Below are 24,831 nucleotides of genomic sequence, written 5' to 3' on the forward strand. Positions count from 1 at the left end.
TGACAACGTGAAAAACGTTTACTTGAGGTTTTTGCAAATTTATTAAAAACTAGCAAAATACCCGCGCTTCGCAGCGGAGAACTAGTGTGTTAAAGTAATGAAAAAGAAAAGGAAACATTTTGTAAATAACGTAACATGATTGTCAATGTAATTGTTTTGTCACTGTTGTGAGTGATGAGTGTTGCTGTCATATATATATATATATATATATATATATGCATATAGTTATATATATATATGATATACACACACACACACACACATATATACATATATATACATATATACACATACATATACACACATATATATACATATACATACATATCTACATATATATATATATATATATATATATATATATATATACATATAAATATATATATACATATATACATATAAATATATATACATATATACATATATATATACATACACATACACATACATACATACATACATGCGCATATATATATATACTGAGTATGGCTTTACCAAAACAATCATTGATGGCGAATAAAGTATCTATTATTCATAAAGCTTCAATTGGTGATCTGTAATTGGCGTAACTCCGCCTCCCACGGCCATCGAGCAGACGTCTATTATAGTATATGGATGAAAAAATAGGTTCCAGTTATGATCATTACGCGTAGAATTTCGAAATGAAACCTACCCAACTTTTGTAAGTAAGCTGTAAGGAATGAGCCTGCCAAATTTCAGCCTTCTACCTACACGGGAAGTTGGAGAATTAGTGATGAGTCAGTGAGGGCTTTGCCTTTTATTAGTATAGATAAAAAACTGAGAAAGCACATGCACATAAGTATTCACAGCCTTTGCCATGAAGCTCCAAATTGTGCTCAGGTGCATCCTGTTTCCCCTGATCATCCTTGAGATGTTTCTGCAGCTTAATTGGAGTCCACCTGTGGTAAATTCAGTTGATTGGACATGATTTGGAAAGACACACATCTGTCTATATACTGTAAGGTCCCACAGTTGACAGTTCATGTCAGAGCACAAACCAAGCATGAAGTCAAAGGAATTGTCTGTAGACCTCCGAGACAGGATTGTTCCGAGGCACAAATCTGGGGAAGGTTACAGAAAAATTTCTGCTGCTTTGAAGGTCCCAATGAGCAAAGTGGCCTCCATCATCCGTAAGTGGAAGAAGTTCGAAACCACCAGGACTCTTCCTAGAGCTGGCCGGCCATCTAAACTGAGAGATCGGGGGAGAAGGGCCTTAGTCAGGGAGGTGACCAAGAACCCGATGGTCACTCTGTCAGAGCTTCAGAGGTCCTCTGTGGAGAGAGGAGAACCTTCCAGAAGGACAACCATCTCTGCAGCAATCCACCAATCAGGCCTGTATGGTAGAGTGGCCAGACGGAAGCCACTCCTTAGTAAAGGGCACATAGCAGCCCGCCTGGAGTTTGCCAAAAGGCACCCGAAGGACTCTCAGACCATGAGAATCAAAATTCTCTGGTCTGATGAGACAAAGATTGAACTCTTTGGTGTGAATGCCAGGCGTCATGTTTGGAGGAAACCAGGCACCGCTCATCACCAGGCCAATACCATCCCTACAGTGAAGCATGGTGGCGGCAGCATCATGCTGCGGGATGTTTTTCAGCGGCAGGAACTGGGAGACTAGTCAGGATAAAGGGAAAGATGATTGCAGCAATGTACAGAGACATCCTGGATGAAAACCTGCTCCAGAGCGCTCTTGACCTCAGACTGGGGCGACGGTTCATCTTTCAGCAGGACAACGACCCTAAGCACACAGCCAAGATATCAAAGGAGTGGCTTCAGGACAACTCTGTGAATGTCCTTGAGTGGCCCAGCCAGACCCCAGACTTGAATCTGATTGAACATCTCTGGAGAGATCTTAAAATGGCTGTGCACCGACGCTTCCCATCCAACCTGATGGAGCTTGAGAGGTGCTGCAAAGAGGAATGAGCGAAACTGGCCAAGGATAGGAGTGCCAAGCTTGTGGCATCATATTTAAAAAGACTTGAGGCTGGAATTGCTGCCAAAGGTGCATCGACAAAGTATTGAGCAAAGGCTGTGAATACTTATGGACATGTGATTTCTCCATTTTTTTTATTTTTAATAAATTTGCAAAAACCTCAAGTAAACTTTTTTCACGTTGTCATTATGAGGTGTTGTGTGTAGAATTCTGAGGAAAAAAATGGAATTTAATCCATTTTGGAATAAGGCTGTAACATAACAAAATGTGGAAAACGTGATGCGCTGTGAATACTTTCTGGATGCACTGTACATATATATGGGTGTCTCAAAAAAATGTATACAAACTTTGCAGTACTCTGTCATGCAACACGTTCAAATAAATGGCCCCAGCTGCAGTGTTGTCTTAATAAAAATTGTATTTATAATTATATACAATATATGTATAGTAGTACTAGAAGAAGCACGTATCATAGAGTGGTGTGGAGAGCCTGCGAGTCAACAGTCAGGACCGGGCAGATTGTCACACTGGAATTTAAAGTGTAAAGCCTAAAAGCAGGATAGAGCGGCTCAGTAAATGTGGTCTGAAACCGGTGCAAGAGGGTCATTGTTTTTGAAATACTATAAAATGACAGGGTGCCACCAGACCAGTCTAGATAGACTCCTATTCTGGGGCAGTGGGGGGCACTTATTTTTACATTCTTATTATTATGATGGGCATAATAGCCAGAAAGAGACAAGAACGAGCTTTGTAGACTCCAGGAGAGGGGATTGCTGCCGAGACTGCAGTTATTATCCTCGCCTGTCCTGCTGATTGTTTTATATGCAACTCCAATTTCAACAGCCCCCCCACTCCACTGCACCTCCCAATAAGAACAAGTGTGAAACAGAGCTTCATTACAGAGAACTTGCCAGCAGGTCTCAAATCTGTCAGGGTGGTAAAGACATGACTCGGGCTCTTCAATCACCGTGGCCGTTCGGCCGTCTTCAGACAGGCAGAGATTCTGGTGGGCTGTGTTGGAGTCCAGCGTGAGCTGACAAGCATCTGACAGGAGAGAACAAAGAAAATCATCTCTGACAGAAACTCTTCACCTCCAAGTGATTCAAAGCAGGACTAATGAACCATTTAGCTAAGCATTTCAGAAAATGAAAAAACAGTAATGAAATACACCTGAATTCTCCTGGTTACAGTTTGCGTATTTTATTTAGATTTCCAGCATTAGCAAACAGTCATTTTAAATGGCAAACTATCCATAAATGTAATGATAATCCCAGAACTTACATTTTAAAAAATCTTGTCTGTTTCTTGACTCCCGAGGTGTAAAGATGAAAACTGGAGACTCGCTTGCTAGGTAAAGTGAAGAAAAAAGGGCAACACAAGTTAACAAAAAAATAACAATAAAGATTTACATTTATTCAGTTCCTGAACCTTCTTACTTCAATACAAGATTGCTATGTATCCCAGCAAGCACTGGGTGTGAGTCTAAAACCAAGGGTGTGAAATGAATTCCTGAAATTTCTCAGGCCGGTTTTAGAATTATATGAAATAAATTGCATGACCTCGTCTAGAGTGTGTTGACCTGTTATGGGGAAGCCAGCAGTGTTGTGATGCAATGAACACTTTGTGGAACTCCTTAACCCAGTGGACATCACTGTTGCTAAAGCCTCTATGGTAGCTTGCTGCTGGGGGGGGATCTAATCCAACTGGAGATGACGAAAAGGGCTGGATTTTGTTGGGTAACGCGATTAACACATCTATTTTAGTGTCGCATGGAAGGCGGGTAAAGCACTCTAGGAGTAGCAGACTGCTGTGGTGGTTCCCATATTTAAGAAGGGTGACCAGAGGGTGTGATCCAACTACAGAGGCATATTCAAGGGTGCTAGAGGGTAGACTCCATCCGATGGTTGAGCAAAAGGCACTAAAGGAACAAAGTGGCTGTGGAGAAGTAGACCATCTCTTACCCCTGGTGCACTTGCTGGAGGATGCATAAGAGAATGATAACCCAGTCTATATATGTTTTGCAGATTTGGAAAAGGCATATGAGACGTGACCCTTGGCACGTGTTGCAGGTGGTGCTGCAGGAATATGGCATACAATCGCCGCTCTTGCGTTGCATCCGTTCCCCATTTGAATGCAGTGAGAGCTGTGCCCAAATACTTAGCCTACGTGTCGCACTCCATCAAGGTTGTGTCTCATCACCATTCCTGTTTTTGGTTTTCATGGACAGGGTATTATCAAGGCACGGTAGAAGACGTGAGGGTGTCCAGTTGAGGAGGCTAGGGGTAGCATTGTTGCTTTATGCAGATGACATTTTCCTCTTCTCCTCATCTGACTATGACCTACTGAATGCACTCAAAAGATTTTCTACACAGTGTGAAGCGTCTGGAATGAGGATCAGCACCTCCAAGTCAGAGGTCATGGTTCTCACTCAGAATCAGATCAGATGGGCTGAGGGACAACTGGTCATAGTGGAGGAGTTGAAGTATCTTGGGATCTTGATCACAAATGATAGATAAAGGGAACACAAGATCAACCAACGGTTTGGTGTGGTATGCGCTGTACCAATCTGGGTTGGTGGCACGAGAGCAGACTCTAAAGACAAAACTCTCAGTTTACCTGTCAATCTACATCCCTGTCCTCTCATCTATGAGCTGTGGGTAATGAGATCTCGAGTACAAGCAGCAGGAATGAGGTTTCTCGGCAGGGAGTCTGGGTTGAACCTCTATGATAGGGTTAGACGTTCAGTGATTCAGGAGAGCATCACAGAAGTGTCACTGCTCTTCCAGGTCAAAAGGAGCTAAATGAGGTGGTTTGGGCATACTTTCCCTGGAGGATCCTTCCTAGACCTGCTCTGTGAAAGTCCCACTGGGAAGGGAACCTGCAGCAAACTCACGACACAATGGAGGGATTAAAGGAAGGAAGGAAGGAAGGAAGGAAGGAAGGAAGGAAGGAAGGAAGGAAGGAAGGAAGAAAGGAATGGAGGGAATTCCCCAGGAAGAGAAAGAATCTATAGCTGGGGACAGGAACGTCCAAGCTGACCTGCTGGTCCTGCTACCACGACAACCCTGACAAGGAAACTTGGTTTCAGAAAATGAGATGAAATTAAATAAACTGAGAACAGTCACTATACGTGGTGTGATCAAAAAGTAGGGTGAATGTTGATGCAGAGCTCCATCCAAGAGCAACAGAAAACAATTCATTGCAGGGTCTGACATGGCCATACTAGATCCAAGTTTGTAACAAGTTTCACCTTCATTGATACTGTCAGTCGTTTGTGAGCCACTGTTGAGTTCAAGTGTGTTTTTCAAGTTTGTCATTAATAATGGAAATCAAGCAACACATTAACATGAAATTTTGTTTCAAATTGCAAAAAGCTCAGGAAACCCATCAGATGTTAAAATCGCTTTATGGTGACACTGCACCGACAATTAAGACTGTTTACATGTGATTTGATCTATTTCGTAATGGATCTGACTCAGTTGAAGACAAGAAAAGATAAGAAAGTCCTTCAGCATCAATAAACGAGGAAAATGTTGAAACAGTTTCATTCTTCATCATGACAACGCTCCTTGTCACACATCCCTTCTAGTACAGCAATTTCTGTTGAATAAAAACATTACGCTGTGTCCGCATGATTTTTTTTTTTATTTGTACTGTCAGAGGGGGGTCCTGTAGGCACAGTGGTCAAAGTCCTGGGCTTGAGTCTCAACCTCCTTACTCTTTCATCACATTTGTACATTCTCCTGATGTCTGGGTATCTTTTTTTTCTTTCATATCCCTAAGATTTGCATGTTAGTTAGTTATAAAATGTCACTCCCTTGCCTAGGACAGTTAACCTGAACATGGATTGGCATCGTGGTCAGGGTTTGCTCTTGCCTTGCCAGGAGAGGGGATTGTTCTGTATCCGGACAGGAGGACCAAAAAGGATGGACGGACAGCTCACTAGGAAAGAAAGACGTTGTTGGAAGCTTTTTATTTCCCCAGCACACGAGATGGCAGCAGCCCCGGATGCCCACAAAGCTTGCCAGGAGATGTAGTTCAGCAGTGCAGACCTGATGGAGTCATGGGGGGCCACGAGAGGGCGTTGCAGGGAGACAAGGATATGGACTTCCATGTGACCCAGAAGTACTTCGATCGGGCAATTGTCCTGGCACCAGAAGTACTCCCGGGTCTGTAATTGAAGGGACTGCACTCCCTTATCCAGGTGAGTTGGAGCTGGGAGGTAGTGGAGGAGGAGGAGGTGGGTAGTGCGGTAGGAAGGAATTATTGTGGAAAGAAAACCTGTGTTACATTTTTGAAGGACTTTATAATAAAAACCTTCCATTATCTGAACCTGGGACTGTGCTTGTGGGTTTGTGTTAGGGTTTGGGCTTGCTAGCGTCCAGGTTTCCATCACAGTAGACAATAACCCAAATCAAAACAACACAGAAATGGCTGCAGTTCTTTTTTTGTTTTGGTAGTAGGTAGACTTTACGGAGCAGGACTTACCGGCCCGGGTGACTTTCATTAGCTGCCACTTGCTAATACCTTCCAGTTGCTGCTTCAGTTCAGTCAGCTCTTTCTGTAGTTCGTCCTTCGAGGTCATGCTTACCGTGAAGTCGAGGAAATCTCCATCTCCAGAAGAAACACAGAGAGACTGGAATGTCTAGACCAACAGAGAAAGACTGTCAAGGAAGACTTCAGCAAAAAAGTCCAATGCCTAACATAAATCTGCTCTGTGGCAGTATAGTCGCAATGCAGGCTAGACAAAGAGGGAAAGAAACAAATTTCATTTTTCATAGCAACTTTCTGTGCTAAACCTCATCCTAAGGCTCTTTAGATGCATAGCAAATTAGTAGAATTGTTCAGATCTCTATATTGTCAGTCACACTGGCTTTAGGAATGCCACAAAGGTAATGGTTTAGGTTTATTTGGGGTGAAAGAGACAAGTGATGCACCAAAATTAATGTGGTTTCCATTTCCTCTAGAGTGGAGGAAAAGAGACCAGAGGACAACTGATGTAACTTCTGTGGTACCATCTCATCCACTCTCCACAACATGTAAAATCTGCAATCCTGGAAGTGAGCGTTCAAGCTGCAGAAGACGATGGAGCTCCGCAAGTAGAGCACCAGCAAAAGACAAGGCCTCAATATGATGCTATTGTCATCATTTCTAGACTTTTTTCTTTCACTTCAAGACATGACATTGCCACTGTATATTTTTACTGTACACACACACATACAATATATATATATATATTGTGGATCACCAGATGTGGGACACAAGTTCAGGACACACGCTTTTATTTTTATATTTTTTCTTTTCCCGTGGTAAACACCTTCCCCAGTTTCCCACATGTACAACACAGTCACAGCACAGTTCCAAACACTCTTCCTTCTCTCCTTTCTTCTCTCTCTTCATCACCACTCCTTCTGGAAAGCTTTGTCTACTCCCACCCGACTCTGGCTTTCGGAGCAGTGGCTGCTGGTTCCTGTTATAAGGCACCCAGAAGTGCTCCAGGTGCTTGTTGGTCTACAGGTGTGGCAAGAGTGCTGCAATCAGGGGTGCACCAACATCTGCAGCAGCCCCTGTTGGCACCCATGGATACACTCCTTCCCCAGGTCATTCCAGCACAGAGGCATCCAGACCAGGTAAAGGCCCCGGCCATACGCCACAATATATACAGTACACATACATACATAACCACACATATACATTGTAATAAGGCGCTATATAGGTGCCCGACCCAACACAGACTGGACATGGAGGCACATGTATAAAATAAACAAACTTTAATTTTTCTTCAGCTGGAAGGCACGTATTTCCCGTGTTCCCCGGCCACAACACAGTTCTAAGCACCAACACACCACACACTTTCTTCTCCTGCACCACCACTCCTCCCAAGCAACCTTGTCCTCCTTCACCCAACTCTGGCTGCTGAGTGGTGGCTGCTGGCCCCTTTTATTAGGCACCCGGAAGTGCTCCAGGTGCTTGATTGCCAACATCAGGCTGCACTTCCAGGTGTGAGGAAACTAGTGCCCAGAAGGGTCCAGCCGCTCCTGCTGCAGCACCCCCTGGCGGCGTATACAGAACCTAACAGGGCTGCACAAAACTCCAACCCCCATGAAACCCTGGGGGAGTCTGAGGCACCGCTGCATTCCAGGGAGGCTGCCATCTAGCGTCTAAGGGGAGATGTTGTGTTTCCCATGCTTGCTCCCCTGGTACATATGCTGCAGGGATGTCCTGGCCAAGAATGGGCCCCGTCCATCCGTCACAACACACACACACACATACAGTACAGGCCAAAAGTTTGGACACACCTCCTCATTCAATGTGTTTTCTTTATTTTCATGACCATTTGCAGCACTCCATCACTCTCCTTCTTGGTCAAATAGCCCTTACACAGCCTGGAGGTGTGTTTGGGGTCATTGTCCTGTTGAAAAATAAATGATCGCCCAACTAACCTGACTTCGGCACAACACAACTGCTGGTCCCAACCCCATTGATAAAGCAAGAAATTCCACTAAATAACCCTGATAAGGCACACCTGTGAAGTGAAAACCATTTCAGGTGACTACCTGTTGAAGCTCATCGAGAGAATGTCAAAGTGAGTGTGCAAAGCAGTAATCAGAGCAAAGGGAGGCTATTTTGAAGAAACTAGAATATAAAACATGTTTTCAGTTATTTCACCTTTTTTTGTTAAGTACATAACTCCACATGTGTTCATTCATAGTTTTGATGCCTTCAGTGAGAATCTACCAATGTAAATGGTCATGAAAATAAAGAAAACACATTGAATGAGGAGGTGTGTCCAAACTTTTGGCCTGTACTGTACATATGGTCCCCCATTTCAGGCCACCTTAATGTTTGGGACAGATGCCATCACAGATATTAGTGATTCTCCAGGTGGGGTTCATTGCTTTATCAGATACATCAGCTTGCTTCTGCTCTTCTGAGGCTGAAGTCGCCATTGTTTGACATGAGGACAAGAGCTGTGCCAATGAAAGTCAAAGAAGCCATTATGAGACTGAAAATCAAGAATAAAACAATTGGAGACATCAGTAACATCTAAAGGATGACTTAAATCAACTATCTGGAATATCATGAAGAACAACAAACACACTGGTGAGCTCAGTAATCACAAAGGGACTGGTGGGCCAAGGAAGGCCTTCACCGCTAATGACAGAAGAATCCTCACAATGGTAAAACCCCAAACGCCTGTCTGACAGATCAGAAACAGACTTCAGGAGGCAGATGTGTGTGTGTCAGAGACAACTATCAGCAGGAGACTTCATGAACAGAAATACAGAGGCCACACTGCAAGATGCAAACCACTAGTTAGCCACAAAAACAGGATGCTCAGATTACAGTTTGTGAATAAGAACTTAAAAGAGCCTGCAAAATTCTGGGAAAGGGTCTTGTGGACAGATGAGACAAAGATGAACCTGCAAGAGCAGGAAAGAGCAAAGTCTGAAGACCAAAAGGAACTGCCCAAGATCCAAAGCAGGCCATCTCATCTGGTTAAACATGGTGCTAGGGGTGTTATGGCTGGGCCTGCGCCACCACCACCTACTCAAGGCTTCATGATGCTCCAACAATGATGGACGGATTAAAAGGCAGAAGTCTACGTGACCATCATCATCATCAAGCCCTTCCGTGAGAACCCTAAATCCAAAGAGGACTGTTTGATTTATGTGAGGTAGAATGCCCAGAGGGGACTGGGCGGTCTCATGGTCTGGAATCCCTACAGATTTTATTTTTCTCCAGCCGTCTGGAGTTTTTTTGTTTTTTCTGTCCCCCCGGCCATTGAACCTTACTCTTATTCGATGTTAATTAATGTTGATTTATTTTGTTTTATTATTGTGTCTTTCATTTTTATATTCTTTAATATGTAAAGCACTTTGAGCTACTGTTTGTATGAAAATGTGCTATATAAATAAAAATAAAATAAATGTTGCATGTATGGCGGCCACAGGTCCTGGCACACTTCTCTTCATTGATGATGGAACTGCTGATGGCAGTGGCACAATGAATTCTGAGGTGTAGAGAAACATCTGATCTACTCAAGTTCCAGGAAATGACTCCAAACTCATTTATCCAACATAAGCTAATAATCCTAAACATACTGCTAAGGCAACACAGGAGTTTTTCAAAGCTAAAAATTGGAAAATTCTTGAATGGCCAAGCCAGTCACGTGATTTTAATCCAACTGAGCAGACCATCCATATACTGAAGAGAAAACTTAAGAGGACAAGCAGCTGAAACAAACAGGAGCTGAAGATGGCTGCAATGGAGGCCTGGCAGATCATCACCAGAGAAGATTCTCAGCACCTGATTTCAAGCAGTCATTGCATGTGAAGGATATGCAATAAAGTCCTAAATATGACAACGACTTTAATAGACTAGCCCTTGCTGTGTCCCAAACATTATGGTGTCCTGAAATGGGGGAAAAATGAAGAAAAAATGCTATCATTGCTTCATGGTGTGACTGAAATGTATGCAGATCCCTTTAAATGAAAGTCTGCAATGTGCACTTTAATCACAAGTCAAGTTGGGGAGCATGCACTGGTACAATGCGTTGCTGCACCCACCACACGACAAAACAGCTCTGGATCCTGGTTTGCAACCCCCCCAGGCAGACACGTGCTACATCTATCTGCCGCAGCAAGGTGTTACGTGGGCGACCCATTGGCCTGGTCCAGCCACTCAGGCCCCCAACAATAAGGATCTTAAGAGCTGGATCATCCTCGGGGAATCGCGCCACATGACCGTAGTGCCGTAACTGATCCTCCCTCACAATGCGGGCAATGTGCATCATTCAGGACTCCATGAGCAACACAAAGTCAAACCAGCGGTACCCAAGGATGTTCCGGAGAGACACAGTACCAAAGGAGTCCAGTCTTAGCGGCCTTTTGGCTAAGATGAAGTGTACTTTAATCATGTTGTCTGCATTGTTTGATTTGTAATTTTGTGTGAAGCAGAGGGGTAAATCATGGAAAAATTGTTTCTTTGCCACAAACACAGACTTTATATACAGTACATATATATGTGCACCCACACTTTATTTAGTTGAAACAGAGGTGTATTAAGTGGCTTGCTTGGGGTCACATAATGAACACAAAATGGGAATTAAACATGCAGTGCAGATGGACATCTCAAGCTCTGTGTTTTAGCCACTAGGCCTCCCTCCCAGTTCCCACTCATGTGCATAAAGGAAATGGAATATAAATCTGTCTAACTCATTAGCAGAATGTAATAAAATGCATTTAAAACTGCCGCCTTTGAGTAGTGGACGTTACTCTCAAGGTGCTCGACAAGTTCAGATCGATGGTCCACATTTCAAATTTTCTAGTTCAGGGTCATGAGAGTGTGGTGTAAATCTGCAGCACTGAATGGAAGGCATTGTGGAAACAAGCGAATATAATTTTGCTCTTTGATGTAAAACCATAGATAAGGAAAATCATTTTGTGAGGAACAATCTGTGCCTCCAGTCAAGAGCTTTTGGCCTTGGAAGTTTCCTGTAAGACAGTAACATAAATTAACGGTTTGAAGTAAAGAAACTGTCCTTTAAGATCTTGGAACACTTTGATATGTTAATGTTTATTAAAGAGCATCTCTGACAACTTCAGCAATGTGAGAGCAGCTGTTTGATGTAGAAATGAAAACAGCCATTTTATCTAGTCAAATTCCCATCTTGTTAAAAAAAACTCCTTTGGGAGTGGGATTTTCCATCAGGCTGGGCAGTGCGAAAGTACACTATGCTGCCGGCTTCCAGAATATTCTGAATAAAATTGAAACTTGGTCCACGTGTGTGTCGTAATCTCCTTCTTTAACTCTTTGAGGGCTGAATATTTTTTCCAAAAAACTCAGGTTTCTGAAAAGAACACATAGCGATGGTTTGACACATAAGTCAACATAAAACGTCTGATGCTATGTGCTGTGGCTGCTGTTGGCGCAGGTTTGGCATCTCTGGCGGCAGTGGGTCACCTTGATGGTCAGCAGGAATACACGATGGACCAGCTGCCTAGCTGTTTTCACACAGCAGGTGGGTGGCAGTTGCACTGTGTCGCAATCTGGTTTGTACCTCCTGTCATCATAAGTGGTGGTCCTCTGCTGTAGGCGTTCAGCACCACGATCAGCTGGGGACCGATCAGCCGATGCTGGTACCTCACTTTTGTTTTTGATCTCCATCTCCAGATCACTTGCATTAAACTCGGAGTCCTATTCAACGAAATAATGTAAAATGTCCATGGAGTATTTTGCTTTGCACATTCGCTTCGGTCTCTCGGCAGATGTTGGCACACACATAGGGAATCGAAGTTAAACCAACAAAGCTATGTAACTTGCCTTCTAGCAAAGAGAGTCGAACTAAAGCGTAAAGGGTGAGTTTAGTTGCAGTTTACCGCTGATTACCGTCCTCTACTCCTGAATTTTGACAAAAGTCGACATCAGCCCTGAAAGAGTTAAAAAGAAGCTAAATCTAAATTTCAAGAATCTAAATCTACAACATGGACCAGGCCTTTGAAAAGGGCCGACAGGGCACACCAGGGTTGCCAGATCCTTAAGGATTTGCCAGCCCAAAAAACTATCCCAGTGTTGACATACTGGAAAGCAGGTTGTGGCATCGAGTGTGGAAGATCAGGTACACACCGTCGAAGGCCTATTGCCCCTTGGAGACTTTAAAATGATAAAGTACATCTACAGGTGCAAAGAGAAGCTGGGATACCCGAAAGATGGAAACAATGCTTAGGAGGCGAAGGAGGAAGTTTGACCAATAGCCCAAAATATCGCATTGTTTTTAAAAAAGAAGCCCTGGAAAAACACAACCTGCATAGGCCAATATTTTTTCCTGAAGATGACTGTCAATAAATGCCCAAATGGGCAAGAAAACTGACAATCCTGGTACCACACTCATGTACACCTTCACATTCACTCATTTGAAGTTAATTTAAAGCCTCTATTCCAGTGATTATTAACCTTTCTTGAGTCACGGACCCCTTTAAGAAAGGTTGATGAAAGCTATGGACCCCCTTCCTCAGAAATATTCACATAAACACAACTTTGCATGCAATGAATATAATGTAGTTTATTTATCAAGATTTGATAGTCTCGTTCATATATGGACATACACTTGCGGTCATGCAGAGAATGATGACACTGTGCTGTAAGCAGTGGCAGGGTGCGTTTCCTTTCATTGCTTTAAATCGGAAGCCACTGATTGGGACAAGGGGGAGAGCTGTATGGTGACCGCTATTTTTATAGTGTGATGTTTCTCGCACGTTATTTCTCTCGCATGTTATTTTTTTCATAATTATGTAACTCATTCATTAAGCTTAAGTGAGATAAATACTAAGCGAGAAAAATAAATGCGAGAGACATAACGCGTGAGAACAATCACATGAGACAGTTCACGTGAGAAAAATTAACAGTACCGTGCTGTATAGTGAATATAAATGTTCATTTTTATCTGACCCACACGGGCTCCCCGGAATCCATCCATGGAATTCAGGTTAAGAACCCCTGCTCTGTTCATTAAATAAATAAACAGAGTACTGAGGAAAACACAAACATGGACACTAGGAAATCAGGTCAACTCCAAACAGACAGAGGTCAGCTATTATATATATCACTTATTGCTTTTGCTACTGGTTACGTGAGAGAGTCGCACTGCCTAGAGGCTGAATATCTGCTTTAAAATCCCGTTCCTTGAACACTCGTGCAGACTGAAATAAACAGAGTTGATAAGAGTTTTTTATGAGGAAGGACAGAAACGAGACACGGTCAGAAAACCTAACAATGGTCAACACCAGGAGACAAAAACAAACGTCAAGGCCGCTAACACTAAAGACCTAATTACAAGGAAGAATTCTACTGCCAGAAATCACAGAAATAATTTAATGTTATTGTCCTCAAATATTTCATAAATTTCAGATGATCCAGAAATTCATATGGTGTCCTATATATCAGGGGTCCCTAACCCCGGTCCTGAAGGACCACAGTGGCTGCAGGTTTTTATTCTTTTTCTTAATTAGTGACCTGTTTTTGCTGCTAATTAGCTCCTTTTCCTTTAATTTTAATTGACTTGTTTTTAAGATTTCTTTCCTTAAATGGCACCCAAACCGGAAAGAAATGTGAAGTGAGTGAGCCAACAGAAGACCAACTTAGTCAGGGCCTCAAACTCCAACCAATTTCACTCCAGCCAGTTGCTTAATCAGGCGCTGATTCTTGTTGTTCATTAAACCCGTTCTTTAATTCCATGGCTTGTTGCTGCTCTCATTGTGCGATAGCAGACATTTCTGAAATTGCTGATTTTCTCTTTTCTAATAGCACTGATAAAATGTTTAAGGGACCTGAACAGATCAGCAATCCTGAGACCTTCATCTTTCTTTATTTTCAGATATCGTATGATGGACAGAGTTTGCTGGTCATGTTTCTCATCATTGCTTGGCTGCTAATTAAGGAAAAAGAAACAATTTAGGGATCCGAATCTTCAAGAGCAAGTCAGTTACAATGAATTCAAAAGAAGTTAATTAGCAGCAAAAACAGGTCACCAATTAAGAAAAGGACTGCAATGAAAACCTGCAGCCACTGTGGCCCTCCAGGACCGGAGTTGAGGACCCCTGCTTTATATGGTTACACCAATGACATCACACGTTGCAAATTCACAAATTTAATAATGAGATGCATTGTGTTACGCATGTGAGAACTGAGAATGTCTCATGGTTGCTGAGTTAACTAAAATGAGAGGAATATTTTTGAGATGAGTTGAGCCATAGACCTCCACTGCTCCTTTTGACAATTTAGCTTAAGGATCAATGTGCCTTGTTATTAGTTTTAGTGCTATTAGCTTGTTTTATCTTGGTAGAGTAATATATATATTGCTCTACTGTCCCCTATTGTATTATTAATATGTAGCCTTAGAATGCCTAATCTCACAGATTTACCACTGTATATACTGTAACTTATCCCCACCTTCCCTTCTATATCTATAACCTCAGGCAATTAGATGTAGTAAAAAGACAAGCAGGAGTTAAGTTACACATAAAATAATGTATTACTGATAATATTCATAAATAATAACAAAATGCAAAGTACATTTGAATATTGGCAACCATACAACCTGATAAAATGGTGATGTGTAATTCAGGTGACACACAGACTTGCAGTTACTTAAAATGTCTCTAGTTAAGGCATTATTGGTGCTCAGCTTTCAGCCACATGTCTGTTCAATATGGCTGCTGAGCTGTGCTCTTCATTGTGTTGTCTTCATCATCACAGGTTAGCAAGAAAGATGCTTCTTCCATCATATGTTGGTTAGAGAGAGAGATGCTTCTTCATCATATGTCAGTCAGAGAGAGAGAATGTGGTTGAGCAAGTACATTTATAGATGTTCTCTCCAATTCCTAGAACCAATAGGACATCATGGTACTTAAAGGCCTCTGAGACTAGCCAATTCCAAACAGCCATATCTCAGACCAATGAGAGAAATAGTACATTAACACCTCAACCCCCCCAAGACCATATGTTAAGCTAACCTGGCTTTGTGTGGGAGATCAAACTGGTTTAAGACACATCCTCCCAAATCCTGTCATAAAATTACAAAGAGACAGTCGTAAAAAGGGGGATGGGGGAAGGCAAACATGAATACCTCTAAATTACATTGGTTTGCCTAAATTATAAATAAAGACATACAAAACATTTATCAAGTTATACAAAATCTCAAATCACAACATAGCTATTAAAAGCTTATGCCTGAAACAACTTAAAAGATCACCATTGATTTTAGCATAAAGGCCACTGGGCCTCATCTTCTGCACCCTAACTGACTTTTCTCTTGCTTTGTTTTGAATTGCTGTGAGCCAAGGACGTTGTGTTCCCTGAAGGAACTGAGCAAGGAAACTTTTGTGTTGGGTACAGAGGTGCTGAGGCTTCCGACTCACAGAAGACTAAATAAGTTTACACAAACATTAAATGTCTTTAATCTTAAGAACGCTGAGCAACCTAACTCAGTAGCACATAATAAAATCCCATTTAAAATGTTCATATGCTTAAGACCCATCAATACCTTAGGACAGTGGTTCTCAAACTGTGAGGCGGGCCCCCCTAGGGGGGTGCAAATATGTGAAAAAAAGAAAAAAAAAATCAACAATATGAAAAATACATCTATTGAAACCAAAACAAATTAACTTAAACTACATTCTGATACTAAAAAAATAAATATAGAGCAAGATAAATGTCGATAAAAGTTAAGTAGGCATAATAAAATATGCATCTATGATATATCATTATTTAAAAAAGAACAAATTGGTTTTAAATGGGCTCCTTTCAAAAAAATATTAGGGGGGCGCAATTAAAACTGTTATGAAAACTCAGGTCGCAAATACTTAAATGTTGAGAAATGCTGCCTTAGGAGATCAAGTTGAAGTGAAATGTATTGTGTTAGCTAGCTTAAGCCATATAGGAGTTAAGAGTTGGGTCTTTCTCTCTCTTTTAAGCAGATGCTTGTGAGCCCAAGGCCGTCTGCTTCCATCCCCAACAGCTTAGCCCCTGTACCAGTGTGTGGCTGCATGCCACTGCCGCAGACTTTTACATTAGCACATATACATATATTTTAGATAGCATTTAAGCTTACATGTAAATGCTTCTTCATGAATCATAATAATAAATCAAGTTACAGAAGAATTTATTAGACTAGTCAGATTTAATTGTTAAAGTCTTGTATTTTTCTTTTCATCCAAGCAGTCAGGAAGTGTCATGCTCAAGGCCGTCTGCAGCTTAGCCCTTTTTAGTGAAGCTGTGTGCTGCCGATTACTAGCATGGCTACCTACGATTTTAGCCTTAAGGGATGCTAGTGCAACAAGTAATCATTAATTGAATTATCAAGTGAGCAGTCCTGTTTTCACAATGTGAGACTTCTGAACTCTTTTGTGACCCTCCGCAACAGGACGACATGCTGAAACGCCATTACCTCTTTTGAGACTCTTCACAATGGGACAACACGCAGAAGCACGACTTCCGCATCTGTTGAGGGATGCTTGCCCATCACCGAGGCAACCACAGATTTGCAACGCCACAGTAACAACTACTAGCTGACCGCTGCCACATGCAAAATGCCAGTTGCCCGATGGGTGATGCAGGGAACGTTACAACTTGGCCACTGACCTGGCCTGGAACCTGCCTGACTGCTGTGTCTATGTATAATAGAATAGTAGACCCCACTACAATAAATAACCTTGCTGCTCCTGTTTCAAGTCGAATAAAGCTGGTTTTGCTAAAGTACTGAGACTCAGCCTCGTCTTTGGAGTGCAAGACAGGGACTCGCATGTCACAACATTTGGGTCCTCCCAATTCCAACTTAATGGTGAGAACTGACTAACCAAAAGGCCCAGGATTAGGAATGTGAGAATACAGTGAGGGGTAATTGGGTGATGCTCATCTCCAGAAGGCAAATACATCCTTCAAGCCAAAGTAGTTGTTATGGGAATATGGACTGGGAAGGAAAATTGTTATGAAAAGGTCTACTGGGAAAGAAACTGTTATATTACAAATTGTAACCTTAGATCCTCAAATGAGTGTCTGCTCAGCATTCCAAGAGCTAAACTTAAAAGAAGTGGTGAGGCGGCCTTCTGCTGTTATGCACCTAAAATCTGAAATAGCCTGCCAATAGGAATTCACCAGGCTAATACAGTGGAGCACTTTAAAAAACTGCTAAGAGCTCATTACTTTAACATGGCCTTCTCATAACTTCATTTTAATTTAATCCTGATACTCTGTATATTCAATTTATTATCAGAACTATTCATGGTGGCTCTAAAATCCGTGCTAACCCCTGCTCTCTCTTCTGTTTCTTTTCCCAGTTTTCTGTGGTGGCGACCTGCGCCACCACCACCTAATCAAAGCACCATGATGTTCCTACATTGATGGATTAAAAGCCAGAAGTCTATGTGACCATCATCATCAAGTCTTTCCATGAGTACCCTAAATACAAAGAGGACTCTTTCATTTATGTTAGGTAGAATGTCCAGAGGGAGCTGGGCGGTCTCATGGTCTGGAAGCCCTGCAGATTTTATTTATTTTTTCCTCTCCAGCCGTATGGAGTTTTTTTTTTGTTTTTTCTGTCCTCCCTGACCATCAGACCTTACTCTTATTCTATGTTAATCAGTGTTGTCTTATTTTAATTTTTACTTTGTCTTTTTTTTCCTCTTTTCTTCACTTTGAGCTACATTATTTGTATGAAAATGTGCTATATAAATAAATGTTGTTGATGTTGTTGTTGTTATAGGAAAGTCTATGGGACAAGGAAATTGGTATGAGAAAGTACCCAGGACGATGTGATTGTTATGAGAAAAAGTACTGAGTGAGATCATTACCATGAGAAACCCTTTAAAGCAGATAATGGGAAACGGTGTGAAGTGGGGATATTTTGAGATAAGAATTGTAATAAATCTGAGGCACACCCAAAGCAAGGGGCTCACTTCATTGAACTGAGACAGGCTTTACTTTATGTACTCTGACTGCCTATCTGAAGACTCTGCTTGATTTTTCTGAAGAAGTTTTCTCCATGACACTCCTCACTTCAGTAGCTCCACTGGACATCCAATTAGATTGCAGTTAGGAGAGGGTCACTTGAATGAAATGACCCTCTCCTAACCCTAATTTTAACCATAGTAACCATGTAATTTTTTTTTCATTTCATATTTATTTAAATGGCTCATTTAAAAGACTGGGTGGCATGGTGGTGCAGTGGGTAGTGCTGCTGCCTCGCAGTTAGGAGACCCGGGTTCGCTTCCCGGGTCCTCCCTGCATGGAGTTTGCATGTTCTCCCCGTGTCTGCGTGGGTTTCCTCTGAGTGCTCAAGTTTCCTCCCACAGCCCCGGTTGCTCGGCGATTTTAAATTGTAAAAGTTGTGTGTGTGTGTGCACGCCCTACGGTGGGCTGGCGACCTGCCCAGGGTTTGTTTCCTGCCTTGCGCCCTGTGTTGGCTGGGATTGGCTCCAGCAGACCTCCGTGACCCTGTAGTTAGGATACAGCGGGTTGGATGATGGATGGATGGATTTGAAAGACAAGGTGTCAACCAAAGTGCTGTGCAATAAAATCAATTAAAACAAACATCTAAAAAGAATAAAAGGAAAATGTAAAAAAGACATTTTACAAAGAATAAAATAACAGATTAAGAAAGAAATAGAAAGAGAGAAATACAAGCAACCGAAAGCAATACGAAACACACCAAGACAGAACAGACGGCTGAATACACAGTCTTTAAAATAACTCAAAAGCCTGAGAAAACAAATAGGTTTTTAAATTTGACGTAAAAATATTTAAATATGGGGGAGGACTTGGGGCAGCTACAGAGATTTAGGACACATAATATAAAGCAACAGTCTCCTTAATGGAGTGGAGCTCTGGAGATCCGCAGCCAGAGTCTACTGAAGATTTTAGATGTGACACCAAAACACTAATAGTGTTTCTATCTACTTACGAGTGATAGATAGATAGATAGATAGATAGATAGATAGATAGATAGATAGATAGATAGATAGATAGATAGATAGATAGATAGATAGATAGATAGATAGATAGATAGATAGATAGATAGATAGATAGATAGATAGATAGATAGATAGATAGATAGATAGATAGATAGATAGATAGATAGATACTTAATTAATCCCTTTGGGAAATTCACATACTCCAGCAGCAGCATACTGATAAAAATAAAAAATATTAAATTAAAGAGTGATAAAAAATGCAGGTATAACAGACAATAACTTTGTATGATATTGACGTTTACCCCCCGGGTGGAACTTAGGAATCGCATAGTGTGGGGGAGGACCGATCTCCTCAGTCTGTCAGTGGAGCAGGACAGTGACAGAAGTCTGTCGCTGAAGCTGCTTCTCTGTCTGGAGATGATCCTGTTCAGTGGATGCAGTGAATTCTCCATGAGAACTTTCGTAAGACTACTGATATTACTTCTGGACTGAATGTCAACAGCTCCACCCCTTTCGTTTACTCCATTACTTAACAAGCTTCAGCCAGGAAGTCGAAATTGATTTGGAATCTAGCCTCTGACAAGTCCTTTGAAAGCTATTTTCAGGCTATATCAGTTAATGATACATCACAAGTGATGGGTACTATTTTTTGCACTCTCTTTCCTTTAATTCCAACCCAGATTTTAAACACGGTGTTAATTGGAGCTGCAAGCCTTCTTGTTATTTATCTCTGATTTATTCACAGTTGTCATAATAATATACCATTCTTGCGAGGGAGAGGGTAGCAAGCTGCTGTGTAGTATGATACACTCCCAGAACTTGGGTGGGAGCGCTCCCATTAGCTTAAGAGGCCTTGGGTTTGTGGTTTGCCTCTTCTTAATAGAAAACAAGAGTATCCTGCGATAAAATAATGAGGATTTAGCATTGGTTCAAATGGTCAAACCAAAAGAATTTCTTTAGTATCCGTAGGTAGATCATTCCAGAGTTTGGATGCCCTAGAGCTACAGGCTCCATCTCCTACACTTGCTTTCCTTCATTTCAGAATTTTAAGTAGGCCTGTATTTTGAGAACAATGTATGTCTCAGAGCAAATGTACTAAGGCAAAGAGGCGCTAAAACGTTTATGACTTTATGTGTGAGTAGGGGAATTTTAAAGTTGGCTCTGAACATAACTGGAAACAAGTGAAGTATTCAAAGAACTGGGATTATAGAGTCATATTTCATGGAAAAGTACATTTCAGAGTGAAGGCACTAATAAATTGTGTAAGGCAAGGATAATCTAAAACGTTTATCACTTTATAAATAAGCAAAGGTATTTTTAAAGTTGGCTCTAAACTTAGCTGGAAGCAAGTGAAGCAATGAAAGAACTGGGGTTATATGGTCATATTGCACAATTCTAGTTAGGATACTTGGAGACATTTTGAATTAACTGAGCAGTAAAAGGTCAATGATTCATACAGCCTGAGCATAAAGTTTTATAATAGTCAATTCTGTTAGAGATGAAGGAATCGGCTAGATTTTTGAAATCTTGTAGCTTAAGAAATGAGTGTTGAATGGAACATTGAATCAGGTACGTATTACAGCTACATATATTTGCTTTCTGGATTTCTTTGGTGTTCAACAGTGAACTCCTAATAAATAGAAGGAGCTGTAGCCATTGATGGTCATCATTACCTAGTGTGGAATTTCCTGTGTTTCCTATCAGCTCTTACTCTTATTCTATTTATCCTGTATGTGAACATTTGGTTAATTGTTTTATATTTTAAATTGACAGCAGAACAGTCACACGCTCTTTTTACAGAATCCAGATTCCCATTTCACAAATCTTTTATTTGAATTTAGTTGTAGGGTGTTGAAGGGGTCCGGTTTGGTGGACTCAGGATTGGGTCACTGCTTTTTGCAGATGATGTTGTCCTGTTTGCTTCATCAGGCCGTGATCTTCAGATCTCTCTGGATCGGTTCGCAGCTGAGTGTGAAGCGGCTGGGATGAGAATCAGCACCTCCAAATTCGAGACCATAGTCCTCAGTCGGAAAAGGGTGGAGTGCCCTCTCAGGGTTAGGGGAGAGATCCCGCCCCAAGTGGAGGAGTTCAAGTATCTCGGGGTCTTGTTCATGTGTGAGGGAAGAATGGAGCGTGAGATCAACAGGCGGATCAGTGCGGCATCCGCAGTGTATGCGGCCTCTGCATTGGTCTGTTGTGGTGAAAAATGAGCTGAGCCGTAAGGCAAAGCTCTCAATTCACTAGTCAATCTACGTTCCTACCCTCACCTATGGCCATGAGGTATGGGTAGTGACCAAAAGAACAAGATCGCGAATATAAGCGGCTGAAATGAGTTTCCTCTGCAGGGTGTCTGGGCTTTCCCCTAAAGATGGGGTGAGAAGCTCAGTCATCCGGGGGGGGCTCAGGGTAGAGCCGCTGTTCCTGCGCATCGAGAGGAGTCAGATGAGGTGGCTCGTGCATCTGATCAGGATGCCTCCCTGGTGAGGTGTTTTGGGCATGTACAACCGGGAGGAGGCCCCGGGGAAGACCCAGGACACGCTGGAGGGACTGTGTCTCCCGGCTGGTCTGGGGACGTCTTGGGATTCTTCCAGAAGAGCTAGATGAAGTGGACAGGGAGAGGGAAGTCTGGGCCTCTCTGCTCAAGCTGCTGCCCCCGCGACCCGACCCCTGATAAGCGGAAGAGGATGAATGGATGGAAGTTGTATTACGTTCCTATGTGTTTTATAAAGCAAAGTCACTGTATAAATCAAATATAACTGTTTGCACTTCCAGTACTGTTGGGTAGGGTCTAAGGATTTAGGACTTACAGAAACTCCATCCTCTTCTTTTTCCAAAGCATCCTGGGACTAAAGTTGTTAGACAATAAGCCACATACGCTTTACTTGAAGCTCCTTTTTTTTCATTTCACCTTATTATTTAACACATTATCTCCTGACTCGACAGAAAAACAGATAACTAGTTTCTTGAGTTAAACTGGGAAATGCGTGCAAAAGGCAAAACAAATGAAAGTAAAATTAAAACGAAGCAACTGAGCCCAACATGAGATGCAAAAATCACAATCAATAATCAGGCAAGACACGAAAAATAATCACAAAGTGAATTCAAAAAGGTTTACTTGGTTTTATCTGCAGGTCAGATAAGGGTTAGTGCATCCTGCCTACTGGTTAATTTGTGTTTATAACCCCAGAGACCACGCCCCTAGAAACATGGGACGTGACCCTGACAACGGTACACAAAATTGGCTTCCATAACAGGAAAAGGCTGTAAGACCTCAAATTTCATGCCCTAATCATGACACATTATTTTTGATCTTTAATTATTCATTTTACTAAATTAAAGAAAGACATTACCTGAAGAAAATAGATGTTGTCTTCAGTCTTTGAAAGTTCTCTCAGTCTTAGGTCTCTTTTCTTGAGGTCCTCAATCTCTCTCTCGAGGCGCTTCATGGCTCCTTCGGCTCTTTCCATTTCACTCCTCTCCTGATTTCTAATCAGCTCTGTCACCTTTTTGCTGGTTTCTTCAATGGTGAGGATCAAATCACCAAACATCCTCTCACATTCTTGTACTTCGCAGTCTGTATATCTCTGGAATACACAGCTGTGCAGATTGAATTTCAACACATTGTTGGTTTTATTTTCTAAGAAATAAAATTGTTATGGTGTTCCTGCTGTGTTCAGTAGAGGGCAGTATGCATGGAAGGAATGGGTGAGAGAGGAATAAGGAGAAACAGGAGAAATAGGACCGTTTTGGTTGGTTGAGGTTGAGTTCTTTAATAAAAGCATTTGAACAAAGGAGACTACATGCTGTTTGAACTGACTGAACACACAACATATTGGTGACGAGGATGTCTTTACTATCCCTGCAGCAGCGGCAACTTTCCTTCCACACCCAGGTGAGCCTACAGTTACTTTCACTGCTTGGCTACGCATTTTTGAGAATTACATGCTTGCCGCTAATCAGGTTGAACTACCCAATGAGAAAAAACGTGCTTTGCTCATTCACTGTCTCTGAGCAGAAGTGCAATGTATTTTTTACACATTACCAGCTGAAGACAATACATACAACACTGCTGTAACGGTTCCCAAATAATTTTTTGTGCTGAAAGTTAATAATAATATTATCGCTGAGCGTTACAAGTTTCGCCAGCGCGGCCAAAGAGCTGGTGAGTCGATTGAGCAATACGTTGCAGCTTTACAAGAACTGGATTTTACTTGTGGGCTTGGAGAACTGATGGATAAAATGATACGGGATCAGGTTGTGGAAAAGGTTAGTTCTTCTCGTATCAGAGAACGGCTATTTCTGGAGTGTGATTTTACTTTATCGAAAGCAATTACAATTGCAAGATAGATTGAATCTGCCATGACTGAAGTTTTGCTTTTGCAGAGATATCGGTAGCTTCACACATCCCTTTCCAGAGACATCATGACCTCCCATTCTCTCCAAATCCATCTTCTGACTTTATAGGAAGAGTCACCAGAGACATGAATGTTACTGCCGAGGTAAGTAAACCTCTCGACCTAGTCGAAACTCTCTCTGCTGACAGACAAACTGCTGATGGTTGTGCCTAAGAGGTCATTAAAGTCCTAGCTCTTGATATCCAGGACATTTGCAAGCTCTCTTTGTATGAACCAATAGTAGTCACCCATCATGCTCGGAGTAAATTTTCCCTGATATCGGTTTTCCATCACCTTTGTATATTGATGAAATCTTTCCCTGTGTTCATCATTGACATCGTTTGGATTTGGTGGAAAAAAGTCGAGATGAGAATGTAAAAAATGCGTCTTCAGTGACATTCTGGCTACCGTAAGCTAATATACTTTCAGAAAGGCTGCAGGGATCTGTGGTATCCGAGGTCAACTTCTCCAGGCTAGTGGTCAGGCTGTCCTCCTGGCATTGCAAGCAATCTTTGCTTCTATTTGGGAGACTGGCATCATCCCAACTGACTGGAAAACGGGACTTGTCGACCCTATTTGGAAAGGGAAGGGTGATCGCCTGGATTGCAGCATTGGGGGATAACACTGCTCTCGCTGCCGGGTAAGGTCCTTGCTAGGGTTGTCCTCAATAGGATCCGTTATCACTTGCTCACCTAAGAAGTCTACCATCGACCACATCCTGGCACTGAGGATTCTCATGGAGTGCAAATGCGAATATCGGCAGAGTTTCTTTGCAGCCTTTGTCGATTTTCACAAAGCGTTCGACACAGTTGATCGAGCTGCCCTGTGGGACATCCTGAGGGTTCATGGGATCCCCTCGACGTTACTGGATATCATGGCCGGCCTGTACACTGGTGCTGTGAGTGCTGTGCAGAGTGGAGGCAGAACCTCTGTGTTTTTCCCAGTTGATTCTGGGGTTTGTCAGGGGTGTGTTCTGCACCTACTCTGTTTAATGCTTGTATGGACTGGGTGTTGG

The 24,831-nt window shown here is 42.1% G+C and overlaps 1 protein-coding gene across 1 annotated transcript in view; it reads right to left on the reverse strand.

The window, feature by feature from the left end:
- Nucleotides 1-2,278: 2,278 nt before the first annotated feature.
- Nucleotides 2,279-24,831, reverse strand: part of LOC120536981 (E3 ubiquitin/ISG15 ligase TRIM25-like) — a 30,459-nt gene continuing 7,906 nt past the window's right edge. The window contains exons 3-6 of the mRNA XM_039765564.1: nucleotides 22,773-23,006; nucleotides 6,443-6,599; nucleotides 3,236-3,301; nucleotides 2,279-2,998 (exon numbers count right to left, since the gene is read on the reverse strand). Of these exons, the coding sequence (XP_039621498.1) occupies nucleotides 2,424-2,998; nucleotides 3,236-3,301; nucleotides 6,443-6,599; nucleotides 22,773-23,006 (1,032 nt within the window). The 3' untranslated portion in view covers nucleotides 2,279-2,423. The remainder of the gene's footprint in view (nucleotides 2,999-3,235; nucleotides 3,302-6,442; nucleotides 6,600-22,772; nucleotides 23,007-24,831) is intronic.

This window comes from Polypterus senegalus, chromosome 10, assembly GCF_016835505.1.
Source record: "Polypterus senegalus isolate Bchr_013 chromosome 10, ASM1683550v1, whole genome shotgun sequence".
Classification (NCBI taxonomy): Eukaryota; Metazoa; Chordata; class Cladistia; order Polypteriformes; family Polypteridae; genus Polypterus; species Polypterus senegalus.